The sequence below is a fragment of the Vollenhovia emeryi genome, unplaced genomic scaffold (genome assembly GCF_000949405.1).
Source record: "Vollenhovia emeryi isolate VEMERY1.0 unplaced genomic scaffold, V.emery_V1.0 DF939329.1, whole genome shotgun sequence".
NCBI classification, from domain to species: domain Eukaryota; kingdom Metazoa; phylum Arthropoda; class Insecta; order Hymenoptera; family Formicidae; genus Vollenhovia; species Vollenhovia emeryi.
In genome coordinates this window covers 61,943-89,780 of record NW_011967037.1, presented here as the reverse complement: position 1 = coordinate 89,780, position 27,838 = coordinate 61,943, and the positions used below count along the sequence as shown (strand labels likewise).

General features: G+C 40.8%; 3 protein-coding genes across 6 annotated transcripts in view; 2 read left to right on the top strand and 1 right to left on the bottom strand.

Moving 5' to 3' along the window:
* Positions 1 to 2,311, top strand: part of LOC105558581 — a 6,743-nt gene extending 4,432 nt beyond the window's left edge. The window contains exons 1-2 of one of the 3 annotated variants that reach the window (XM_012006339.1): positions 7 to 799; positions 1,692 to 2,311. In XM_012006339.1, the coding sequence (XP_011861729.1) occupies positions 331 to 799; positions 1,692 to 2,053 (831 nt within the window). In that variant the 5' untranslated portion in view covers positions 7 to 330 and the 3' untranslated portion in view covers positions 2,054 to 2,311. Of the gene's footprint in view, positions 1 to 6; positions 817 to 1,691 lie in introns of those variants that run through there. The other 2 variants (XM_012006340.1, XM_012006341.1) reach the window with 2 other exon arrangements.
* The window catches only part of LOC105558582 (facilitated trehalose transporter Tret1-like), a 39,898-nt gene extending 13,454 nt beyond the window's left edge, over positions 1 to 26,444 (top strand). The window contains exons 1-7 of one of the 2 annotated variants that reach the window (XM_012006343.1): positions 12,499 to 12,541; positions 13,635 to 14,081; positions 18,381 to 18,506; positions 21,105 to 21,228; positions 21,734 to 21,907; positions 22,046 to 22,434; positions 22,602 to 26,444. In XM_012006343.1, coding sequence (XP_011861733.1) covers positions 13,971 to 14,081; positions 18,381 to 18,506; positions 21,105 to 21,228; positions 21,734 to 21,907; positions 22,046 to 22,434; positions 22,602 to 23,183 — 1,506 coding nt within the window. In that variant the 5' untranslated portion in view covers positions 12,499 to 12,541; positions 13,635 to 13,970 and the 3' untranslated portion in view covers positions 23,184 to 26,444. Of the gene's footprint in view, positions 1 to 12,498; positions 12,542 to 13,634; positions 14,082 to 18,380; positions 18,507 to 21,104; positions 21,229 to 21,733; positions 21,908 to 22,045; positions 22,435 to 22,601 lie in introns of those variants that run through there. The other variant, XM_012006342.1, reaches the window with a different exon arrangement.
* Positions 1 to 27,832, bottom strand: part of LOC105558583 (RING-box protein 2) — a 51,983-nt gene extending 24,151 nt beyond the window's left edge. Inside the window, exon 1 of the mRNA XM_012006344.1 lies at positions 27,499 to 27,832. Coding sequence (XP_011861734.1) covers positions 27,499 to 27,652 — 154 coding nt within the window. The 5' untranslated portion in view covers positions 27,653 to 27,832. The remainder of the gene's footprint in view (positions 1 to 27,498) is intronic.
* Between the last annotated feature and the right edge of the window lie 6 nt (positions 27,833 to 27,838).

The following is a 27,838-nucleotide window of genomic DNA, read 5'->3' as shown; positions in this document are numbered from 1 at the left end:
CTAAACATATACACTAGGTATACCATAATATAACTAGTAGGCTCACTCCGTCATTTGTTTCGTTTTGCACCGATTCCTTCTGCGCATCCGATATTTCGTTGGTCCAGCCAATGAGAGAAACGTGTAGCAGTGTAGTTTGATGAGTACACACATACGTTGCTGGATTTGGACCGAAGACACGGTGGAATACCACGTGATTGGGACCGCTAAGATCAAAGGGGTCGACAGAGAGTGAACCTACTGGTTATACTATGGTCTTCATTCCGAATCCACGGTTATCTCGCGAAGCCCGCGACGATTTCCATTGGCCGTCAGACAACCGACACTCATATGCAGCTCGCGAGCGTATCGATTGCTGCGCGCGCGTACCCGGCGCATAGGGTCAACCACGAAGCACGCATAATAAGTCGCCCGGCCGAGAGAAACGGAGCGCGAGCCGATATTTCGGCGAGGAGACGCGACGAATTGTGCGGAAAGAAAAGAAGCGAGAGACGTAAAACCGAAATAATAGATAGCTGTTACGCGCGCGGCTGGCCGGTGCGACTATTGATAACCGCGTCGTCGGGAACGATGGAATCCGGAGGAAATCGCGCACGACCGGGTCGCCGATTATCTGCCGTGCACCTTTTCAGGGTATCTGTGCAGGGTGTGGTGAGCGCGCCGCGCAGTGCAGGGAGTTACGTAACGGAAACGCACGAGGAAATTTCCGAAAGTGTCGGTTCGGCACGCAAGTACTTGATTTTATCGCAGATAAGGGAGAGGTGCGAAGGCGCCACTTCTGCTCGCCTCTCCTCTAGAAGTAGGTCTGCGAGAACCGTATGTTTATTTTTCATTACCAGCCACCTCTTCTTTTTTCATCCAGAAATCAAATTGGAAACGCGTTATCTCGTGTCAACCACGTTTGACCTCGCGGACGTCCCGTACGCGGGCGATTTAAAAATAGACGCTAGATAAGAGTTTTCGACGCGAGCCGCCGCGTTTCACCGAGAGAAAGATAAACGCGGGTCTGCCGAACTAAATTCCGGCTCTGATTTTCGAGTAATGTCCCAATGACATAATTATACGCTAGATCGAATCTGATCAAGTCTGTTGATCAGTCCTGGGCTTTACGTAAATAAAATGATCTGCTCTGTTTAGATAAATGTAATCTTGCTTAATGAGCGTGATCACGTGTGGTCAAATTCGTATACGTTGATTTTTCATCAAATAAGCCCTTTGCATTTCACTTAATCTGTTGCCAAATAATTTTGCACATAATTTCTCAAATTTCTGATTCAAGAAAAAAAAAACTATTAAGTACGTCAAGCAATCGGCAACCTAATTAAAGTTTCATTATTAATATATTGTGGTAACAATAGCGTAATAATAACTGTAATAGTAATTGCTCGTTGAAGGAATTCATCGATGTTACGTAAAATATATAAAAATAATTGCTTTATGTATACATAAATGTACATTCTATATAGATTTACTTTTTTGATTATATATGTGATTTACTTTTACATTGCTTTCATGATTAAAATGATAAAGTTTGAAATATTGTTCTTTTATTTCGTGCTGTAAATAATAATTGCCCAGATCTGTTCTTGTTGTAGCGGCACCAACATTGATAATCCGCAGAACAATCATCATTCATCAGAAAGATCTCGAACTCTGTGTTGGGATTAAATAATCTATCGTTGTGTTCATAGATCACCTTCTGGATGTCTCAGTGCTTATCTACCTCAGGATCAGGATATCTAACGAAAGATATCGATACCTGACTAATCGGAAGAAACATATTCATAGTGCGCTTGTGTCGGGAAAGAAGTATCGATCAAGTAGAAGCGTAAGGGAAACGGAAACAAGTCAAGAAATATTTGCAAAATATTCCGTATTCTTCAAGTTTTCCATTTCTTACGTAACGTTTCTTTTTTCACATTCGTATCTAACGATGACAAACAGAAATGTAACTCGTCTTGTGACGAAATTTCTTACGTTCTCTTTACAAAACGATTGGACTACAGTAATATTCCTGAATTGTTATCGAGAAATTTTATTTGCTTATTCATAAATTTCTTTATGGGCGCAAAGCCGTGAGTTGAAAAAGTAAGAAATATTAACTTGCTATTCTTATCTTATTTCTTCGAGATCAATTAATTGAGTTTTAAGCTCACTGTAACGTTAACAATGTATTGAAAGTATTGTTTTCCCGATGGTACAACATGCACTCAAGTATCGATACTCTTTCCGAGTCTCCTTCATTTCTCTCATCTCACACACATTTGTAATGTTGATAGAAAGCATCAATAAAACCATTTGACGATGAAAATCCGACTTTGTCATTAACTCTCGAAACTGCTCGGATCCCGCTCCCGCGTTTCACGTGGCCGCGATGTGCGATGCGAGTCGACAGACAGAGCCGGCTGTAAAACGTTTATCGTCTTTCAAACATGTTGGTATCTAATTCCCGCGTTACACTATACTATCGACCGATACGCCGGCTCAAGGTAGGCAAGAGTTAAGATAGCGTTGAAACGCAGGCAAATTGAGCTCGCCTCGCGATCTATACCGCGACTACTACTACGCGTCGATATGACTGAAATATCAAGGACGACCGGAAAACCTGCAGATATCCCGTCGCGAATAATTAAATGTGTATAGACATATACGAGGTGTCGCGTGTAAACACTCGTCCGCTTGAAAAAAAGATAAAAAACGAATTATTCGAGCCGAGTGTCACCGAAAGTCCGATGCACTCTTTACAGGCCAGCTCAGGATTGAAGGATCGAGTGAATGCAGGAAGTATGACGTTCAATACAGTCGCTTGGAGGATAGAGATTCCTATTGAGATTTCTTCGAGCTTTCGATCGCCCGAAAAACTATCCACGGCTGAAAACGAGGACGAGTAATAACGAAACGTTACGACGAGGTCTTCTCAATGGAGATCCGGTAGCAGAGATCCCTATACGTCGCAATCATATTTCTTTCACATTTTTATTTTTAGTCCTACATATTTAAATAACTTCGCCTGAAATTGAATACTCCGCAAGTTAATTTTGTTGCTAATTAACGTGCGTTCTCTTCCATTTGAGCAAGCAAAATTGAATACGAGTAAAGAAAGAAACGCGACACTTATTTAACATAGAGAGAGAGATTTGCCGCATAATCCATTTATGAATTCGTTGCTGAAAAGGTCGCGCGACAACACCCTATGTACTTAGACTTAATTGGGCGCTCAAAATAACAGTTGCTAGCCAGTCGATAAAATTTGAATGTCTTACCGACTTGGGGTTACAAAACAAGCATGTTCGATACAACCTGCTCTTTCCTGCCGATTTATCGGTACGAGCCGAGCGCGTTGAGCGTCATACTCGAATGCACGGCGGGTTGCTCGCTACTCCGCGCACAAAAGGCGCTAACGCCGTATCAGTTCTAGAGACCCTGTTATCAGAGACTGGCCACAATGTCCGTTCTAGGGATGATCCTACTTGTGGCTCATCCGAGCGAATAAATATGTGGACAAAGATCGTTGTATTGAGACCGTTGATGGACTCGGGTGCAATTTCTACATAAGAAGGCGGTTAAAAATCACAGTGAAATCATACAAAAACCATACTTAGTATGATAGTCACACTAAGATGCCCGTGTAAACTTCTCCACTCGGATGAGCCACAAGTAGGATCATCCCTAGGTGTAGAACGGGCATAAGAGCTCGTCAAATTCCCGCGAGTGAGAGAGAAACATAGGTTGTTTGAGTGAGATAGTCTATGTTTCTCTCTCGCTCGCAGGAATTTGACGAACCCTTATGGCCAGTCTGTGATTACAGGGTCTCTGATCAGTTCTAACGAGGGGAATAATACGAACGATGAGATACTGCTCGATGAAAAGGGCTCGGAGCGAGGGGTCGTGATTCCAGGACGAGATTGGTGCTATTCGAAACAGCCGTGTGCATAAATTCAAATTGGAACTTATAGAACGATACACGGAGAGAATTTTCTCTTAATCATCGCGTAATCGCGGAACGACGTGGCATTTTGAGGAACTTTACGAGAGTTTTCTGAAATTTTACCACAAAATTTCAACGTTTTCACCAGTAAAAATGTATACTCGGTACAATTGCTAGTAAAATATATGGTAAAATTTCAAAAAACTCAAAAAACTTCTTCGGAAACCTCTAAGTATTGCCAATAAATAATAATGGGATTTGCACACGTCTCTCCCGATAACATGCCGTAAATCGCGGGCGGATGACTGCCGAGATACCGCGACGCACTATCGCCACTATCATCCTAATTCTTCTCTAATTCTTCTCACCCCCGCCACACCGCTTTGCGCGTAATAATATATCCCGATCGAGACGGCGCGGGAAATGCAGTCGACTTATTTTCACGGTTAATTGTCTCACGGACGCAGCGCTAAAATGCATCAGCAACGACCCACGCAAGTGCCTACGCCGCCGGTACGTCCACTATTGCTCTAAATATCCAAAAACACCCTTTTCAAACCCACCGAGAGTGACCAAGTGATCTCGCTCACTGCGAAGGGGCAAGGAAACGCTATCATTCGCCGGTTGTGTCGCGCGAGCGAGATCTAATACATGATAAAAGGGAAGATCACCCTCAGAAAGGATTTCTGTTACCCAGACAAAAAATATTCTCGACGCATTTCTATTTCTCACTACCTCATTTAGTATAAAAATAAGACAATATCGAAATAAAATCAACAATTCTTATTCTTCTCAATCGAATTAAAACAGATTGACTTACTATGTTGAGACAAGAGTAACTTATACAAATGTAAGTTTATATATTCTTGCGTTATTATCATTTTATTCTAGATTTTAGAATTTTTCATTTAAAATTAAAATATTCCTTTCTTTGTAATAAATATGATTGGCGCTATATCGATCCTATTTTATGATACATTCAAGTGTAATAGCATTGGATCAGGAAATTTTTTCTGTGGGTGTAGACATTCGATAAATACCATTTGATGGAACGTGTATCTTAAGACTCGTTTAATGTAATATCCAAGCCAATTAGTTCAATATTATTTTGACACTTTTATAAATTTACCGTTTTTAACCATTCGGCTATCTACATCCTGCTCGGACTGTATTGACTATCTTATTTCTTATTGATTTACTCTTTTTATCTTTTTTAAAATAATTTATTTGACTAAAGACATATTTTATATATCCAACCGTTTTCTAATAACTTTTTCTATCTCCTTACTTGTAACTGTTTCCTATTTATGCATTATTCGACTTATCTGACCTGTAACTCGTCTGACCTGACACCTGTTTGTTTGTTATTTAACTTTTAACGTCTTCAGTTAATTCGCCAGCGCTCTTTCCAACGCTCTTTTAATTGTACGACTGTTCCTTTCGGCCGCAAATATGTATCTCCATTCAACGACTGTCGATCCACATTTTATTCTCTGACCGCGGTTTTTTTTCCATTCTCACGTTCCACAGACTGTATGGTGAGTTAACTTTGAACATTATTTTGATAATTTCTAATTGCTGGGGTTAAAAATTTTACAGACCATAATCATACATGTCAATATCACACCTGGTGTTTCGTGAGGTGACTTTCGGACTATGCAATCCCCAAACGCACCATAAGATCGGAGAACGTGAGAAAGGATAGAGAAAGGTTTTTAATTTTACTTATTACGCTGAGAATGGCTTGAGACGGAGCCGAAACGCACTATGTATCGGGAAATTTGTTTCAAATATTTTATATAATGTGAAATAAATATATTTATGCGTTAAGTTTTACACACGAACGACCGTGTTGAACAGTCTAGCCCGTATATAATAGTTTAATATCATTTCAATATTAATGTTCAATATTAATGTCAATTGGAACGCGTTTGAGACCCGGTATAAATTCGGAGGAAGACGAGCGAATGACAAATGAAAGATCTCGTCCCCGGTTTGAAACTTCGAATTCTTATTGCTCCTTGCATTCTTTCTCTTTCTACTTTCTTTAATGAGCTATTTTAAGAGAACATTGCCGGGTTGAAGCATCTTTTATTTGCCAGTGTTACATACCTAAGTCACACTAACGGGAGTAGCGTGAAACTGGTGAAGATGCATCACTAGTTTCACGTGAAATCGAAAATTAATATTGTCACTGAGAAAGTTTAAATATATGTTCAATTAAGCGTAACGTTCATACACCTTTGCAAAATGTTTCAAGAGAAGTGTCAATTAAAAAGAAAAGCTCGATGTTTATCTTTAAACACTCTTGAATTGAGATTATCAAATTTTCTATCGATGGCGAAAATGTTATTCTATAATTTCTATTAATATATCTAAATTTTATCGCAACAAATAACGAATTCACGTCTTATAAAATTAGATTCTCGATAAAAAGAAGATTGGACAATAAGAGTAGAAACGCCGTTAACGTTGCATGAGTTATATCATCAGTTATACGCGCGTGGTTTTAGTTTGTCGCTTGTACTTAGTCGCTTATACTTGGCGCGAGACACTACCGTGTCTCATGATCTTTATATCCGATTACTATCGTTATATCCGATTACAAATTGCGAACGTTTCGACTCCTATTTTGGCTCAGTCTCAGCACAATAAAAATGTGAAAATCTCACGATTTTAGTTCGGCCAGATAGTGAGTGCTTGCACAATTAATATTTCCTTAGCGCACGCTGCGCTCCTTGTTGTATCTATTCTTTCATTTCACGCGGCACGTGGTCGCGCCGTGGCTGACACGCGCGTGTCAAAGGATTAAAATCGAAATCATGATTTCCGGTAAACGATCATAAACTTAAAGACACGTGTGACACGTTATTGCGACGTGTCAAGTTGAAAATTGTATAAATCATCATCGTTATTGTTTGGTTTTACCTATTATCTGTAATGAGTGTTAAGATAGTGTTTGCGTCCACACATCCAGTCGATTTAATGTTGTTAGCATAATTAATATGTCATTACCATAGTTATATATTCTGGTCAATTGTAACATTGCTGGTATTGACATGAAATAGTGTCGCGAAAGAGTCACACCGACATCGGTAGTGCAAAGAGAAACGCACATTCTTACACCACGAGAGCAAAATGACGAAGCATCCACTCGGAGCAAAACGTACCATCTTGGCAGACGCTAGCAAGATACAGAAATAGCAACGTTTTATGCGAAAGACTCCACATTGAGAAGCACCAGAAATATTTCGCGTAGGCCGTGCGGCCGATTTAGAAAGAAATTAGCGATCTCATTCCGAGAGCTGTAGGCCGAAGCTTTGCGTAACGTAGTTGAAGACTCGCGTTCAAGGTTACCCAGAAAATTCTCTGCCGTTATTGTCCGGAAAAGACGTTGACATGAAACGTCTGCGAAGAATTCAAACAACGCAACATCCAAAGCCCGTAAAGAAAGTCTCAAAGACGGGATTGCCCTTTAGGTCCTTTCACAACGTCCTCACATTTGCGTTGCCCAAATGATTTCCCATCAACTGCACCAAATGGCACCTCGATGTGTAATATCGATGAAACAAGTTCTTTTCTTATTTGGTTACTTCGATGGAGCCACTTTTGGTTCTTATACTGCCTTAATTTAATTTAAAACCTTCAATTGGCAATCACGCCTGACAGTTGAATGAAAACTAAGTGTGACAAATGCATGTTCGTGCACAAGACATTTTAAAAAGCGAGAATGGCTCGTAACACGTCTTACAGTGACAAGAATGGGGAAAAAATATCATAGATTATAAGACTAATGAATTTCGACGTAATTAAATCTTTGCAAAACAAAAATCAATTCGTCAAAGAATCCACAGATGAAATTCGCATGTATTACCGAATACTCGATACAATCGATCAAATGCTGAAGTGAAATTGGGTTATGCAAGTCGCTGCTATTCCCGATGCTTCTAGATCCGAATAAAATACAGCAGTTGATTTCTGTAATTCAGTTGATGCCGAATTATATATGGACTGTGCCTGGCCACGACGTAACAATATGTTTCATGTTGCGAAACGTTCCTTCTAGTTCATGAAGCCGATTAGCGTTTGATCGCGTGACGAAGATTACATGCTTCAGTTACATAGTCGAACGAAACGTTATATCTCTTTTCCAATTGGCAGAAGAGTGGATTTGTGAGAACCGAGCACGTGTTATAGAAAGCGCAAATATTGCCTAACTTTTCGTCCGTAAAAATATTGTGTTTGACATAAATTTCCCTTATCTTGTATCTTTTATTTACGTATCTTCTGCGCGCATTTTATTTTATTAAAAGAAAAAAAAAACTAATTGGGGAGGACAACCGAGACAAGATAATCGATGTAAAATCCACATTTTATTAACCTACATTCAATGTTATAAGTACGCGTCTTGTAATCTTCGTTTTCATTTCTCAAGAGTACGATAAGAGGGCCAGATAAAATGAGGCTTCGAGTGATACGTAAATATCAACAAATCACAGTCTTTGTTTATTGGCTTTCCTCTAGAAAAAGAAAGGAGCTTCTTGTCATTTGGGAAAATAAAATCAAACTAGCACCATACGAAATCTTTCCACAATTTTACTTTATAAATCTGCGGAAATATAGAAAACAGTTTCGTATTATGAGACAGGATTCTAATGCGGGACAGCGGGGTTTCTGTTAAATTAATGGGCATCACCAGATTCCACCATGAATTTATTGCCCTTGGAGCAAAATCTGTTTAATGGAAAATTCACTGTTAGATTATATAATCGTCGCGAAAAAAAGATTTGTGATTGAATTTGGGTGTTGAAAACCTGCTATCTCATATTAAAAACCTATCTCATAAAAGAGGACTTTCCTCCAAGTGAATAAAATTTATGTAGACATTTATAAGCATTTTTGGCATAGAAACAGTTTGCTGAAATATACATATATGGTTAAATTAGAGAAAACCGATGGCTAAAAATTCGCAGCTTGTTATGTATAATCGCGGTCAGAAAGGTTGCCCGACGATAAATTTCGGAGATAGTCTATGCGAGAGATTATAGCTTCTGCTCACGGATATGTGCAGAGACGCATTATTAGAGCAAAGGAATGATATGTACACGAATATCTATGCAATGATACATACAAATATTCAAACTTATTGTAAAACGTTGGACAACCTTTCTGACCATGACCGTATACCGAGGATGTTTAATTGATTAATGTTGAATTGATAATATTAATAATTGATAACGTTAAATAATTTCATGATAGCGCTGCGATCTTAATACAGGCAAAGGATAAATTCGTTAATTGAATTGTCTTTAAGCCAAACACAAATGTCTAAAGAACATTACGTTTTTCGAGAAATATCAATCAGTTCAATAGCTTTACATTTCGTGAAACCACAACTGAAAAAATATCAGCTAATATTTGACACAAAAGCGTTTCGCGACGGAATTATCCCTTGGTCAACAGTCGTCAAAGTCGAGTGACCGTGCCATGCAGCAATTGATTTAATCGATCGACCATATCGTGACGGAAATTACGGGCGAATGCGTGGGACAATGAAACATATGCTTGAAAAGGTCACGTATATATTATTACTGCTATCAGTGAACCACCGTCGTCTTTAAAAGATCGATCGAATGTTATCAATCATGTATATAGTCCAATCATTTTTCCAATTTTTTGTCAGTTAACGAGATTCCTTGCAATTTTCTGTAGCTAATAAGACGTAACGATTAAATCAATGTCACGGTCTACAGCTCTGCGACTACTACGCAACTCAGCACGCTGTTTCTCTATTATTTCATCGATTTTTACTATTCTGACGGAACAAGTAATTTTTAAAAATTTGTTTTTACTTTCACTTTCAAGAATCCATATTCGTCGAACCTTTTATTTAAAATATCTTTTCGACTACAACTGTGGTTGGGAGGAAATTACCTTAATTCTAAGTCGACACTAGAATTTTTTTTTAAGAAGGCTCTATTATTACATCAAGTATTTTATTGTTTCTTTTAATTAGAAGTGTGGATGTATCGTTGTAATGTAAAGTGTTTTTCTTTAATATAGGGAGATTTAGTTTCACAACATTTGCTTCACGATAAAGTCTTGTTAATCTGAAATTTCGTTTCCCAAATATGGCCGGTACATTTTTTCAATATGATTCCATAACTCATACGAATAATTCTTCAATATGCGTTAATATCTATTATGTCACACTAGAAAATGCACAAAACTGATAATTATTTTCGTTATTCTTCAGTAAATAGTTATATTTATTCTTAGGTTTATTTAGAAATGCCTATGTTAACTTTGCGCTTGCAATTATAAGTGGATACTTTTATTAGATAACACACTTAATTGCTATCTAAGATTCATCGTAGATTTAATAGATTTAACAACACTCGGTTATCTAACATTTTTTCTTAGTAAGTTTAAATTCGTTATTATTGTTATGATACTAATAACTGTCGAACAGAAAAACGAGAATTCCAAATGAGAGTAGAAGTTTTAATATATTACCCTGGCCGAGGTGATAATTTTTCGCAATAAACTTAGAATAGAATATTTAGACACTGCCACCCTGTCACGACTCCTTTAAATTCTTTGAAATTTGTGTTTAACACATATGAGCCATACTAATTTATTTTTTAATATATTAATTTTTCTGATACCGAAAGTCCCATAAAGCGTGAACAATCATGACTAATAGCGAAGTAGGATTAGAAAACCGTAATTCCGAGTCGAAGGTGAGGGACACTTCATTAAACTTGATATACTGTTCTAATAACTAGATTATGCAACTCGGATTTACGGTACAGGTGTGGAATTTCATTTGACAATGACATATTTATCTTTTCTTAACAAAACAGTCATATATTTACTGAAAGAGTGATATTAGATTTGTTCTCTATGCCCGACAGTCGTTATTGTATTAAAAATTTTAATGCCAGATTCATCTCTCACTGAAAGAATGACAATTTTGGAACCGCGGTAGCTTCGTATCGGGAACGCCATGCGCTCGTTGCCCCGAGACTGCGTCGATCCTTTGAAAGATGTACTGAAACACGCGGTATTGCAAGCCACCGACCCCACGTGATCACAGGCGACACATGATTCGCGCACAATTTTTCGTGAACTAATGAGAAAACGTACCAGAACTTTTTGTGCAGAGCCGAACTCCAAAGAGCAAGCCCACGGCATTACGTCAAACGCTCAGTTTTTCTCCGAGACGTCAGAGTTCATATCGTATATGTATGTGAACTTTATCACGCATGTTGGAAGCACGTGATGACCGCGGGATAAACAGAGGATTTTTCGACACAATAGCCATACTAATGTGACGTAAAACATCATATCACGCGCCCACAAAGGATGATCTACGCATCGCTGGATAGAAGCTCGCCTCTAATAGGGCGATTTTTATATTCGTTCGATTGCTGTGCGACGCAATATTACGCTTTAACATATAGCCTTCGAGAGGAACGCCGTAAAATTTAATAACGCCTTCTTTTCAATAGAAGGGGCACAAATCAGGTGTCTACTTAACAATCTTATCGCACCGATCTATTCTCAGTGTTGCACCGCCGATAGAACACGCTGAAACGAGATCTCGTTAGAATTTATATATCGCAATCTTGGTGGAAGACGGCGAGAGAAGGAGCAGCTATTGTGTTTGTGAGTTAACGCGCTCCTCTACTCGACACGAGAGTACAATCGCAAATGTAGAAATAACCGACAAGAAAGGAAAGCAACAAGAAAGAGTGGAAAGAAGGCAAGAAGAAAGATAAGATTGCAAAAAGCATGGAGAAAATCGATTAACTTTATATTTATATTTTTAACGTGCGCGTATATTCGATGCACAAAATACCTGTGATGCCTACAAACGTAATTTTGCGCGCGACTTCTTTAAAAGTATATTAATCTTATTGGCATGGGCGACCTTAGCTGACGTAAGTGTTTTCGCGAGTCCAGGGATCCATCAAATACAGGATTGCATTGCCTGATTGTAGGTGAAAAGTCGACGGTTCAATTTTATTGACAATTCACGACTGTAACGGGCACCTTAGATATTTTCATTCGTTATTTTCGGGATCGACGGTTTCTGAATGGCCGACTGCTCGCTACGAAAGTTATTGTTCTAGAACGCGTTAGGTATGTAATTACGAGTTTTCGGCTTTAGAATGGAATTGGACACTCTTCTTATCACGTAACCTTTTGCGTCAACAGTCTGAGTAAAGAAACACTTCGCGAAAGCTCGTCGTTAATAGTGAAGTTCACGACGGGTTATCATTCAGGGGTAAAAATGTCATCTAATCTCCGACCGGGAATCATCATTGCTCAGTTCTCTGCCACTGACTTTTCGCCATTGGCTCGCTGAATAATCACACATTCGTTCTTCCTCCCGCTCTCGCACGCTCTGACTTGGTGCGCGGGCGTTACTCGCCCTCTATTTTTTTTCTCCCCTTGTATGATTCGGCTCCCTCTCTATTGGCGTGTTTTCACTGTGATTCTTGATAAAGCGATTCTTCAAAACAGTATAAATAGCCCAACTTTAGCGTTTCATCCCTTCGAGTGAACAGCTACGAGAATAAACGGACGTGCGTTCTTCAGCGATCGGTAACGCGGTTTTGTTCGTTTTACTTGCTTCTCATATCATTCTTGTAATTTTCACATCTTCTTATCATTTTACATCCGGTGGTCTCTTCAGTGTACAGTTCGTCCGTGGATACGTTCTGTCGTTTACGCGGATTTCGCGTCTGTTAACATCTCGCGAAAGTAATCGGTGATTTAGAAAATTTCCCCAAAGTGGTTTTTGTGCTAAAGTAAATATGTGTCGTGAAAGACGAGACTTCTTAGAAGCACGAAAATATTTTTGCAATCCTATGCTATTAAGTCGTTATTTTAGAAGATTAAAAATAAATATATTCTCGATATGTTCGAAAATACGACATAGATTCCGAAAAGAAAAATATCTGAAATTTTATGACGTTTAAAAAAGACGCACGTTTTCTTTTATATAACATTTCAATTAAATCGTACTGGCTAATCTCTTACACAATGCAATTATGTACATATATTGCATTGTTCAATTGTTTCGTTATAATTATTTATTATTCCATTCCGAGCAAAGAGAAGAGATAAAAAAAATATACATTTTGCTTTCGATTTCTTCACGTTATATTCGGAGGTGAGTTTCAAGAGAACGAGTTGAAACGGATGAATTTTCCCGTCATTTTTTCAATTACGCGCAGTGCTTGTTCCGTTCATTTATGTCCATCATTAACGTAATCTGTTTACCACGCGAACTTTATCACGAAGAGGAGCAGTCGAAATCTGGTAATGTCCAGTTCGGCTCCTCTTTTGCAGTTAGCTCCGGTTTCAACTTGTACATTTTTATCCATTCTTATAAGACTTTCAAAATATATTTTTGTTAAGATTTGAAAAATAAGCAGGAGAGTCTTGCGTTTCGCGACCAATAACGACTCCGTAAAAATTGTGTTTTTCACAATAAACAAAGAACAATAGTGAGTTTTGTGTTATATCAAATACTTATTGCTGCGCACATTTTTCTTTTGACAAAAACTTTTGCCCACGTATATCAATGTTTTCTTCTTTGAACGATCATTTTGATACCGTCCATCTATGGCAATTTTGAAAATGTTGAATTTTATTTCGATATAAATTGTTAAGACGGGACTCTGCATTTCAGGAGCGCAGCGTTTTGCCCAAATATCCGAGGGTATCCCCGGCCATCAGGTCTTCGCCGACCAGTTCTGGGTCCACCCTAGACTGTTCGTCGAACGCCACCCTCGTGACGAACACCAGTCCCTTCAACAGCCAGACCGCCCTCATCACCGAGAAGAGATACTTCTCTGGCGATGCCGGCAAGGGATCCAATCATTACTATGCCGAAAATTTGAGGAATAATCATCAGAAGACCCTAAAAGGGCGGATCTACGATCCGCTTCACAAGAACCAGGGCATCGATTACAAGCAGCTAGATCCACTGCTACCGAGCGAGCAAAGCTCAAGTATTAACATCCTCATGGATTCCGAGGAAGTGAAATTGCCCAAGGACCCGCAGGAACCCACCCGGCTGCCGCCTTCGGAGTTCCAGAAGGAATCTAAACCCTCCTGGTTACGGTTCGCCGCCCAGGTAAGTTCCGTATATTTTTCCCATTGATATAGAGGAAAGTTCCCTATTATTAGATAGGCTTCTAATGTGAGACAGCAGGTTTTCAACGTCCAAATTCAATCACAAATCTCTTTTCGCTACGATTACACGATCTAACAATGAATTTTTCACTAAACAGATTTCACTTCGAGAGCAATAAATTCACGGTGGAACCAATAGATGATGCTTGTTAATTTAACAGAAACCCCGCTATCCCATATTAGGAACTTTTCTCATAATAGGAAACTTTCCTCTATAGATCTTTCGAACAATTTCAAATTGTATTAAAAATGTAGAAAGAGAGATCTTTCCCTCGATTGATAAATTATTAGAAATAAAATTTGGGAATAGATTAAATATAATCAGATGATGGCAGCATCGCTTGTTCTAAAAATGCTGTAAACTCCGTTTTGAAATATAAATTTCAATCGGCAAGGCAGAATGTTATCAACACGAACAACTTCGATTGGAGAAAATAAAAACCTGCGAATTATGCCAGAGCTTAAAACGATTATCCATATAGTTATCTCGCAGGCAATATTTGGAAATAATACACGAAGGAACTTCGCGCGTGTTCCTTGCGCGTAACATCAACGTTGCCTGTAATGCAGGCGAGTGTATACTACAAATACTTATTTCACAAATCGTCCAGTGCGGTTAAGTTGCGTTGTCCGAGTACAATGCGTCCAGTTCACGTTTACCGACTGAGAATGTTTCTTCCTCCTTTACTGTTGGAAATCGCGCTCTCGAGAATAAACTGCTGGATCTTAAGGACGCGCGCGGCCTACAGTAGTACGACCACACGTGCGGTCCGTCAGAAGCCACGTCGATCCAACCTTCATTCGCGCGCTACGTGGAATTTACAATGTTACAGTACTGTGGAAGTTGCGGTATTTTTTTCAAAAGTGTATAAACCGAAATAATTGTTGTAGAAAAACTAATAAAATATTCATACGGGAATTAGAACATTCTTGCATTAAACATTTTACTCTATTGTAATACATGCGTACAAGTAAACACACGCGTTCATCATTTCGTCTGTTACGTGACCAAAATGATCAGCGTGACAATTGTGCGAGAACGAGAGGAGACGAGCGGAAAGCAGACGCAACCCTGTAACGTATATTGCAGCCTTGCATACGGCTCATACACTTTCCTTGCGGTTGCCATCGGCACATTCATGGACGAATGGCACCATGGGCGCCGCCAGAATTTTTCAATTGTTATTATATTATTTCGTATCATGGGGAACGCAAATTTATTTCTATTTACGTGAATTATGCACGTCATTAAAAATAAGCGAAATAAATTCTACTTCGAATTCAATCGCGATATGTGACTGTTGTGAAATAACGTTAGACTGTTTATTGCGGTGAACATTGCCACGTGCCTCGATGGTCGAATTGACGAGTAGGGAGGTCCAGGTCCAGGTTCAAACCCTGGCTGAGGTATTTTTTGCGATAAATTTAAATTACAATTATTTAGACGCTAACACCCGGTTGGCTTTATGTTTACTTGTTCAATTTATTTAATATTCATAATTCAAGCAAAAAGACGATGTGAAAAACTAAATTTAGCTTGATAAAACGATGCTCTACGCCGTGAAACAATGAACATTTATCAAGCTGGAAATAGACCTTGATTATACGTACAATCGCATTCGCGTTACACGTTAAAAGCAAATGTAGCTATAATCGTTAGCTGTATTTATCAAGCTCAAAACAATTTAATGACCTATGATCGAGGCAGCGAGATTAATTAATAAATATCAGCAATTAATAAACCAAACGTATGACGTCACATAATCTATAGTTGTTTGAATGAATAATAAAATAGTTAAGTCTTTATTGATACAGTCTGCCGTATCTTTCTCATCAATAGTCTTTATGAAAATAGTAAACACAATGTACCAATAAAGAACATACATAGATGAAAGTCCCCGATCATAAGATAGGCTTCTGACATAAGATAGCAGAGTTTCAACATCCAAATTCAATCACAAATCCCTTTTCGCAACTATTAAACGGTCTAACGGTGAATCTTTTCTTAACTATTTAACAGATTTCACTCCAAGAGCAATAAATTCATAGTGGAACCAACAGATGATGAATGTAGTAGAAACCCCGCTACCTCTTATTAGGAACCTATCTCATAATGGGGGGGACTTTTTTCGTTAAATGCACGAGTTATATTCCCCTCGAGTTTCCAAAGTGCTCCAGCAGATACAGTTACGCAAAGACGTGCGTGAGCTCCCCCTTCGCCCCCCGGAATTGGTGTCGCGAGGCGAAAGCGTAAAACGAAGGCGTCTTGTCAAATTGACGTATCCGCGATCATCCGATATGCTCCGCGGAGTAGTGATCTACGAAGTTCTCAATGTCGAGGGGAAGGGATGGCCGGCCCCCAGCATCGCTCTCTATATAAGATCACCCGGCGCGGCCCACAAGTGTCATACAATAGCTTGTATTATACTGTGACATCGAAAACTTCCACTCGCGTCAGTGCGCGATCGATACCCAGTTCGTTGATCGTCGATTAAGTCGAATCAACGGACTCCGACCGGAGATATATCGATCTCTGGCACAGTCCCCGCGCGCGACAGTGAGTTTCTCTCATCACGAACGCAGTCGGGATCCTCGAAGGGTCAAAGCCCGGTTATCCGATTTCTTCTGCAGCCGCGTTCGTCGTGACTGTTTACAGGGAGAACGCGAGAGTCTGCAAATTGCAGATTTTGGGAAATCGATCTATCATCGCTACGAAACAGCGATCGGAATAAATCCGCTTATCGTCAGTTTGCCCTATCGCGGGTGTTCGAAACAATCGTTGGAGTCCCCGACATTTCGCTTCGGTTTCGATTTTCAGTGTTTTCACCGCGGATTACGAGGGTCCTCGCGTTATACACGGAGAGAATTTTCTTTTAAAATTTACCCTGAGATTTACGTAATCGCGGGACAACGGCATTTTAAAGAGCTTGATGACAGTTTTTCGAAATTTTACTGTACATTTTACTAGTAATTACACTTAGTACACATGTTACTAGTAGAATGTATGGTAAACTTTCAAAACACTCTCATAAAATCTTCGAGACGTTGTCCTACGATTACACAATTTTCAGGATAAATTTGAAGAGAAAATTCTCTCCGCGTAGATGAAGAACTGCTGTCTATCTCAGACAGTCATTGGTTAACACATTCACCGTCACGGTGGTCACTGGTGATCGACACCGAGTTCTTTTTCCGTTTACGTTTCGTCGGTCACCAACGGTTGTCATAAAGCGACTGTCAAGTCAATATCAAATTTTCGTGCAACTCAATGCTATAAATTTAACATTGTAAATTCAATATTGCATTGTTCTTTTTAATATAAAATCACTTAAGTTGGTATGAATAAAAATGGTATGAATAAAAATGGTATATGAATAAAAATGGTATGAATAAAAAAATCAGCTAAATTACATTTGCCGATGAATGTGTTAAACTGGCCCTCCGCAATCCCGTTGGTCGGAAAATCGAGATTACAAGATAGTATCATAATAGGTTCACTCTATCCGTAATAATGAAGATTCTCCTGCGAGCGGACACTTATGTGAACATTGAGCTGCCGATAAACGCGCCGGCAGCAAAATGCACGATCACTCAGGTAAAATGTTCATTTAGACCGACATTTTTTTTCCTCGTCTTTGTCTCCTGTCTGGAGATTTTCTCAATGTTCGTGAAGGGTGAGAAGAGGTGTTTCGCAAGAGTTGCAAAGATAAATCAAAGTAATGTAAGAAAGGAAACACGTGCGCTCGAGTTATATATTAATAACCACCAAATAATCATTGAATAAAGATTCATACGTTAATATGGAAAAAATGCGAAAATGACCGGGTATTTTCCATGTAAATGTCGCAATATTTCCGACGTAATTTTTATGACGCAAATCATGACAATTGATCGAATATCAATGAAATTGTTGCGTTGATCTCGATTCTTTGATATCTCAAAATAGATTCTATATAACAAACAACTATTGTGTGTTACAAACACTCGATAACGATATATTTTTCGTGCATTAAAAAAAGGCATGGAAATCCTCGCAATCTTGATTATATGGTCGTTTCTTCTCTACGCGCTAAGATTTACGATTGTATTTATTCTGTCAATTCGCCTTACCGATTGAATTTATTCCAATTATGTTTAATAATCCCTTTAGGAATTAAAAAGGAGTTTTCCTCGCAGAGTAAAGCCTAAAGAGTCGAAGACGTCGGTTCGTACGTTTTTACACGCTATTTATAATTTGCAGATATTGGCTGCGTTATCGGTGTCGTTGGGTTCGATGCAGGTCGGCTACGCGTCTTCCTACACGTCGCCAGCGCTGGTATCCATGCGCGACAATGCCACGACGAGCTTCGAAGTCACCAAACACATGGTGAGTCTAGCAATTCATATTCTTTTTATACAGTCCGGAACGACCTTAATTCCTATTCGGAAGCGTCGAGGATTTATTGCAAGGTGCGCTGAGCCGAGGGGGAAACCGCTGAGGACATTGTGGTGTACAGATTTGCGGCATTGCTGGGCATTAGTTTGGGCATTAGGTCTTGCTGGGACATTATAAAAATAAAATAAGATAAAACAAGATAAATAAGATAAAGTAATGCCCACTGGTGTACAAGATTTTGGTCAGTGGTTTCCCCCTCGCGCTGAGCAGAATGGGCTGTCCTGTACTCTTAAGACAATGAGTTATGCTTTAAGATCTTCGTCTTGAAGTGACGCACCATAGCTGTCTTGGGGTCTTAAAGATTCAAGAAGCAACTTCGCTCAGGTCCTAAAACCTGCGCCCACGATGCTAGAACCTTGGTCCAAGTTCCTAGCATCGTGGACGCGGGCCTTAAGACAAATCGCGCGTCTTATCGGGCGTGTAATTCGCATCCGTGCATCCATGAAATTCGTCAAGTTTGCAAAAGCTAGATATGGTGAAACAATTTCCGACAAACGTCTTCATAAAAGTGCTCGGAATAAAGTCGCGGTCTCGGAACGCTCGATCGTGAAGCGATACGGAGGATCCGGTTTCGTCGGAAGTGGAAGATTGTGGGAATCGGACACGGTTTCTTGAACATCTACCGCCAATTATGCACATTATCCGTTTAGCGTAAGAACTACACAATCCTGGCTCGTTGTGTTTCTGCGGAGACCCAAACGGGTCTCTTTCCGAAATCGCATGATATTTATTTGTATTCAGATCGGTAACTATGGTCTACATTTACGTGAACGTTTTATATTTACAAAAAAGGAACCTACCATCTTATTGTTTGAAGCTATCGGAGAATGCCAAACGCGTAATCGTGAATGCCAAGCATCGTTTTCGTCTATGTCCAGATCGCAAACAGATATTGCGACAGCGCGCATTTCTGCGCCCATTTAAAGACATTTTAATTAAATTCACGATGTCAAGGAAAAATCCGACGGAGTTGTTTGCCGGCGGCGCGTTGTGGATCAATACGAAGTGGATGCCGAAGCTGGGCGCCGATGACAAACGACGTCACTTGTAAATTATCGCGAGCTACGCGTGCGTATGAAAAGGTGGTACGACCTTCGTTATTCGAAGGGTCAATGGATAATTAAAAAGTTTAACCTCAAGTGCGTCACTGGCGACTGGTCAGGGGCACGATGGCCTGATTGCGATCGTATTGGCGAAGGAGCCGTTGTGCCCCAGTGGCCGCGAACGCGATTGGCCGCTTTGCCGGACACGCCGACTCTGCCTTTAAGGCCTCAACGCCGTGACGATGTCGGAAATTGATTCCAGATACGTAAGCGAGCGTGAATAAGACGCTTCCGCATTGGCAAACGCGAGCCTCGGACGAGCCGCGATGTGAAACACGCTCGGAGACACGTATCTCAAATTTCGGGAAGCCCCGCGTTAACGTACACTTGAAAGCGAAAGGGGACAAAATAACGTTTAATATTTTCTTGCTTTCTTAATTATAAAAATTATCATTTTCCTTCATTCTAAAAATTATTCCTTTATATTAGGATTATTCAGCGAAACGTTTGATTGACGCATTTTCTACGCGATAATATTTTACGATATACTACGAAAAATATCAAGACTTGAGTAAATAATCTAAGTCTCTACCGATAGAGATAAGATAGAATGGTTACCGATCGTGCAAATTAATTTTTGCACACACAGTATTCCCATATGTTTCTAAATTCGCTTTCTTTTTCTATTAAGAATAAATGATTCAAGAGTATGCAAGATATTCCAGTAAATAAGATTTGAGAAAATAATACATTATTAAAAACCATCGTACTAAGAACACTGTCAACTATCTCTTACCGATTATTTCGTGACAGCAATTATTACAGTAATTATTTCGCGCTTAGTAACTCGATCGTGGTAAAGATTTCGCAACACGTTTCTGCGCGGTAACTTAATTAAAACGCACGACCGCGAGTGGACAACCAAAATGATCGATGGTCGCCCTTCGCAATTGTTTTCCTTGACATTTTGCGGCTTCCCGACCTTATTTGTATTCAAAGAACCTGTGATGAATAAAACTACCAGTATTGCTTCGATATACAGGACTGTTATTCGAACGATGAATTTAAAACAATCGAGGGCTGTCGCCGCATATACAATCAATCTATTTTTTTTTCAATCCTATCCTTTGTCATTTCTGTACATAAATAATTTTAACAATTGCCGAGTATACAGCACATTTTACGTCCGAAAACCATTTTAATTATATTAAAAGTTTAACGCGTTACATGAGGCATTTGGCCCGATGTTTATTAAATTTCTGCATCGCTTGCATACCTACGTGTAGAATGTTGTGCAGTTACTTTCGAATAAACTTTAACGAATATTCAATTTGATATTCAGTTAATTCACCGATTGGCAATTAGAAACTTGCAGTAGACGATGTGGCTCCAGTAAAATCTAAATCGATTGTGGTCTCGTGTTATACGATTCTAAATTTGAGTTTCCGTTTTCTATGCTTACGCGATATTCCAAATTGTGTTACAGAGCATGTGGATTGGCTCGCTTATGCCACTGAGCGCACTTGTCGGTGGCATTGCTGGGGGACCGCTCATCGAATATATAGGAAGGAAAAAGACGATAATTGTCACAGCGTTCCCATTCATCGCAGGTAAGATTACCGAAGTATGCATAAAGCAAGAAAACCTTATGCAATAGAAACACAATATACCGAGACACACATGTATATCCAAGAGATAATGAAGCGAGTTATCGCAATAAGTAACGTTACATAAGCCCTGTGTGTGTCACATCTTCCATCAAATTATTTAAATTGGTTATATGTACGCGGAGAGAACTTTCTCTTAAGATTTATTTCGGAAAATCGTGTGATTGTGGGACAACGTGGCATTTTCAAGAACTTTATGAGAGCTTCTTGAAAGTTTACCGTACATTTTACCAGTAAAATGTGTACTAAGTATAATTACTAGTGGATGATAAAATTTCAGAAAACTCATAAAATTCTTTAAAATGCCGCGTTGTCCCACGATTACAATGTCTTCAGGATAAATTGTAAAAGAAACTTCTCTCCGTGTAGCTTTCCCTTATGTCCCGAATTCTTGCATCGCGCATAAGTAGTAGACCACGTTAGACGATGGCATTATTCTTATTTACAGCGTGGCTCTTAATTGCGACGGCTACAAATGTTCCGATGATATTGGCTGGACGCGCGCTATGCGGCTTCGCCGTGGGTGTTGCTTCTTTAGCGTTGCCTGTGTACTTAGGCGAAACGATACAGGCGGAAGTGCGCGGTACTCTTGGTTTAATGCCCACCGCGTTTGGTAACACCGGTAAGTAGGAGGAAATTTATTTGCGATTGAATTTGGGTGCTGAGAACCTGCTCTAGCTTCCTCTATATTATTCTGTGCTTTATTCTTCGGAAATTATCTCCCACGAGAACTGATAAAAATTTCATACTCGATGCGCAGGGATATTACTGTGCTTCGTAGCGGGCATGTATCTGGATTGGAGAAATCTGGCGTTGATAGGAGCGTGTTTACCGCTACCGTTCTTGATTCTGATGTTCGTGATTCCGGAGACGCCGAGATGGTACATCTCCAAGGGGAAAACGAAGATGTCTCGCAAGTCTCTTCAATGGCTGCGCGGCAAAGATGCAGACATAACGGACGAGTTGGCTCTGATCGAGAAATTGAATCAGGAGTACCTCGACAACGAGCGGGAAGACTCTCCAAGCACGCTCTCGGAGTTGTTGAAGAGCAAGCATCTCGTACCCCTGTTCATCTCTTTGGGCTTAATGCTGTTCCAACAAATGTCCGGCATCAACGCGGTGATATTCTACACGGTGCAGATCTTCCAGGTGAGCACATCAACTGCCTCTGGCGATTCAATAATTTTTAAACGCACAATTCTCAAGTGACGAAACTGAAATGATCGAATGGATCTTTAAATTTAGAGAGATATAAATCAGATTCGCGTAACAACCGACGAATCGTTTCGAGTAACGAGCGAACGTTCTCTTTTCAGGACGCTGGTAGCACAATCGACGAGAATCTCTCGACCATAATCATCGGCATAGTGAACTTCATATCCACCTTCGTCGCCGCGGCCGTCATCGACAAGCTGGGCAGGAAGATGCTACTGTACATAAGCGCCATATTGATGGCCGTGACCCTCTTCTCTCTTGGCGGATTCTTCTACGTGAAATCGCTGGACGTGGACGTGACGGCCTACGGCTGGCTGCCGTTGGCCAGTCTGATCATATACGTGATAGGTTTCTCGCTGGGCTTCGGGCCGATTCCTTGGCTGATGATGGGCGAGATTCTGCCCGCCAAGATCCGCGGCTCCGCCGCGAGTATCGCGACCAGCTTCAACTGGATGTGCACCTTCATCGTGACGAAGACCTTCGAGGACGTCATAGGGGTAATCGGCACGCACGGCACCTTCTGGCTGTTTGGCATCATCGTCGTCGTGGGCTTCGTTTTCGTCATCGTCAGCGTGCCGGAGACCCGCGGCAGGTCGCTCGAGGAGATCGAGAGGAAGTTTACAGGCCCGACCAGGCGAATGAGCGCGGTCGCCAACATGAAACCGACGCCGATGTCGTGCTAGCTACTGAACCATCGACCGCGGCACGCGTCGACAAAGAAGCTCGTTCGAGTGAGATATAGGACTGCGTACGGCGTCCTTCTAAGGGAGAGATTCCCTTACAGGTACGCTTTCCCTTAAGGGGAAGTCAGGTTCGAAGGTTTACACTTCTCTCTGTGTCAAGAGAAGCGTATGTGTTCTTCCTTTTTGGCTCTTCCCTGCTCTTACTTTCGAGCTCATCGGCTCACTTTCGCAAAGTCTGCTCGTTATAACGTAGTTTGAGCGATTTAGAGACAACTAGTAAAGAAACGGAATTCATAGATCTGAATGGTAAAAGCGCACGGACGACAATCTCTAAAATATCTCCTTTCAACGAGTTGAAGAGGCAATTGGAAGAGGAGTTTCATCGACCGAGAAATTCGACGATCTCTCGAAAGCTCGAGGAAAAAAAATCGATTTTTAAAAAAGTTAACCAAGATGATTCCTCCAAGTCTCGCAAAAAGAAAAGGAAGATGCCTCGTCCCCGTTCATTCGCTTCTTCAACTGACTTCGTAAAGCGTGACTTCGGCAGACCTCGCTTTGACTTATAATTCACGTCGAATGCGAGGATCAGAGCTAGCCAGTTAGTGCCAATCTTGTCGGGTGTATCGAAATTGCGAGGCCAATCGATTAACCTCGTGGGATGTAAACGGGTTACGCTTTCCCAGCGTGGAAGTGACTAGCGCGATACGTGGCAATCAGCTGTTGACTAGGTGTGTAGTTGCAATTGTTTTTTATTACTTCCGACAGGTCCTGCAGGGTCTACCTCAAGTTGATACTGCTCTACTTAGAATATAGCGGATGATACTGTCGTTATAGGTGTACGTGGGTCAACGCTAGTCGCGCGCGTTCATTCTGCTTTTTTTATAGCGCACGTGAAACGACGCAATTTGCGTGGGGCTGTGGTTGTGCGCGATACGATTAATCGCCACGTGCGCCATGAATTTAAAAAGCACGCGTAATACGTATGTACTTATATGTTATGTATATGTTATACGCCGACCAAGAAGCCGGTCTTTCGAACAGGGGCGAATTTTCCCACGCGACAATAAGTTTTAAGTCCCAACCGCGTTCTCGTCTAGTTATAAATTGTAAATAGTCGGAGATTTGCGCCTAAGTGATATTATGTATCCACGTCCGAGGATCGTTGTTAGTTTCAATCGCGGCTGGATAATTATTTTTCTATCGACTCTTTCGTCTCGACGGGCAAGATTTGAGAAAGGGACGGGTGGAGAGCATTGGCTTGCGATTGTAGTTAATCAGCGTTGACGAAATTGATCGTAAGTGGAACGACGTGATTCCAGCAGCCCGCGATCGTAATCTTTGTGTTAAGCCAAATGACGCTTGGTATCGGGCGGCTGTATCAATGTGGGATGTGATCTTAAATGTACGTACGATAGTCAAACGATAATTTAAGCGTTACGATATATGACAGATATATATATATATTTTTATTCTCCAAAGCGAGGGGAAAAGTGGGAGCGTAGTCGTGAGGCCGAGATGAAGTTCTCAGCGAGTCACGTGAGAGAGTTGGAGGAAGAAGTCTCAGACAAATGTAAAATAGTCGCCTATGTTCGAAAGTTAGGGTAAAACTGCGTCGGGCACCTGACGAGTGTTCCCGGTCGAGTAATTTAATGGAAGACTAATTTGCATATCGAGAGATATCACACGATGGAACCATTTGTTCACATCTTATTTAAATTATTGATATATATTTATATATATAAATATATGTATATTTTTTTATATATAAATAACGATTTATCCAGATTTATCAGATTAACGATTGATGAGATTGTAGGGCGAGTTTACATGTAGATTAAAACTCTACATAGTTTTCGACGGGTTTTATAAATTGAAATGAGTGTTAATTGATTTTCTAGAGATTAACTTCTACAGGACATTCGGGGGAAGATTTTTACGGCGTTTAAAGGACGGCGTAGTGCCTTGCGACGTCTCTCGTCCGTTTGCATCGTAGGAGATGTTAGACAAGTTGTGTCCAGCGTTAACGTTATACGTAAATTATACATTCGTTGCTTATTCCGAATCACTGCACGCGACCGGGTGCACGCGCGGACGTGTTTGGCACAGTGCGAACTAAATGCATATCATAATCGACTACTGACGAGCGCGTTGGAAAATGTTGAAACCAATTTTTATAAGCTTACGAGAGTGTGCTTGTAGTTGTGTGCGTGCGAGTTGAAGGATTTTAGCGGCGAATCCTGTTTGTTTCCTGATGAATTACGTGTTAGAAAACGACGGAAAACGTCGGTCTAAAGCCCGTCACACAGTGGGAAAGCACAGGCAATAGGAATAGGGAATAACACAGGCAGCAGAAATAATTCGTAGGCAATAGAAGTGCTGTCCAATCATCCGCTTTGTGAAACCACGTGCCTGTCCCAGGGTCTCGACCGTGATTGTGGTCAGGGAACGGGGAAACAAAAATTCAACGGAAATTCTGTCCCTACTGCCTATTCCTATTGCCTGTGCTTTCTCTAGTGTGCGATAGGCTTATGTTTCACCAACGTTGTTTAACTTTAAGCTTAGCTTAATTCGCTCTTTGTCGCTTTCTAATTGTTACTTTAGAAAGAGGCAAACGTGAATTGAACCAAGATCAAAGTTTAACGACGTTTGGTGAAACCGGGCCTTAAACGTCTCCCGTAATCTCTTGTCTTCGCGCGAGGTCTCGCCTCGACATTCGCGCGAGTGGAATCCACAGCGAGGTCTCGTTTTGAAAATACCGCTCGAACAAAAGATCATTCCTGCGCGATCGCGCGCGGTTCGATGTACGACTCACTCTAATATCATATAAAGCAATAAGTGCACAATACCTTGTTTTATATGAGAATTGAGTACGTTATTACTCTCTTATTAGTACAACGACCCCGATCACGGCATTTCTTCGTTTCTCATGTTTACCGTTTTACATTCGTTGCTGTCGGCTGTTCTCCGTTTAGCGACACAAGTCGACGCGGGCGTCCTCCTATCCTTCCTCGGCATTCAACGGATAGTGAGGGCAAACACTCGCGCGACCTTCGTCGTTAAACGGAGAGCGCTCATTTGTAAGTAATACCTGCCGCTTATTCATAAGCTATTTGCCAAAGCAAAATGAAGATGGCGGAATATTTTTTGATAATTTAATACTCATGTTAAGTTTACGAGTAATCCTATTATAATAAGTTATTATGTGGTTTTAATTTTAAGACTATCTATTATACACATAAAATGATATACATTTATGTAAAATTGTCGCCTGAATTTCTTATCCTCCTGTCTCGGCTCTTACTCCTTTATTCCTCGTATTTGCCTTTTCACGTTAGAGTTTTATGAATCTTAGTATCTTACAAATTGTCACAAGATATTGTGTTCTTATTACACATTACATGATAAAAATATAACCTTAACATGGCCGGGGTAAGATTATACGTATGCACTGCCCAGGCAGTGATTTCGCTAAGTGTTCTTCAGGTTTTCTCTCTTCCTCAATTGTAATTCTTTAAGAATTCACACAAGAATGATTGATCAAGTTACATGCACCTCAGTGAACTTCTGAGAACTTGAAGACCAACTGATTGCTAAGAGGCCTAAACGGCCTCTTTAATTTCTAATTTGATTTTATATCTTAAAGGACCTAAGTTAAAATTGTAGTATGATTGCTGCTGGTTCTTGAAGATCGAGGGGTGAACCGCTGACCAAAATCATGTACACCGGTGCCTACTAACGCCCAGTGGATATTACTTTATCTTATTATCTAATTTTACCTTTATAATGTCCCAGCAAGGCCCCGATGCCCAAATAATGCTTAGTAATGGTCAGTAATGCCGCAAATACACCACAACGCCCTCAGCGGTTCACCCTTCGATTCAGGGTCGTTTCAAGCACATGGCCAAAAACTATTTAGCCAAAAACATGATCCGTACTGCCATACAGAATCAATTTACCGGCTAAGGGGTACCTTGAGAAATATTTAAGACGATCCTTAAACATAGAAATTGCCTGTAAACAGCACAAGTGCAAGCAGTCGAATTCGCCACAAGTTACACCGAGATCAAAGTTAATTGGTAGAAATGGGCATCGCGGTACACGGACAATCGCCAGCGTCAGGAGACACAAGTTTCAGGCCCGGTTTCTTCAACGTCGCTTAAACCTAACCTAACGCTGACTCCGTTCTCCGTTCCTTCCTAAGGGGACAGTTAGGTGCGAGTGAAGCGAACAGATAAATCCTTTTCCCGTTCGGAATGACGATTTTCTGCGGAAACCCGACGCCAGACGAGCCGACGAGAACATAACCAAAACTCACCCATAACCTGGACTCGGCAAATGGCACAGGTGTCGCACTCCACGTCCCAGCTCCACATCGCCACGGCGTTCCACTTCTTCAGGCTGAACATTTTGTCGTTCTTCTGGCTGTCGCCGTCGACCCGGTCGCCCGGGTCCTGCTCGGTGTCGCCCATGCTTTCAGGTTAGAAACGCGGAGAAACGTCGACACGGCTCCGAGCGGCGTAAACGCTGCCCAGTGCAAAGTAAATGCAATTTAACGGTCCGCGCCCCGCGTCTCGCGGGAATTATGGGTCGTCCCCGCGCGTGCGCGGAACGCCGCACCCACCGGCAGCAGAGAGAGTAGAGATATACCGTGGTAT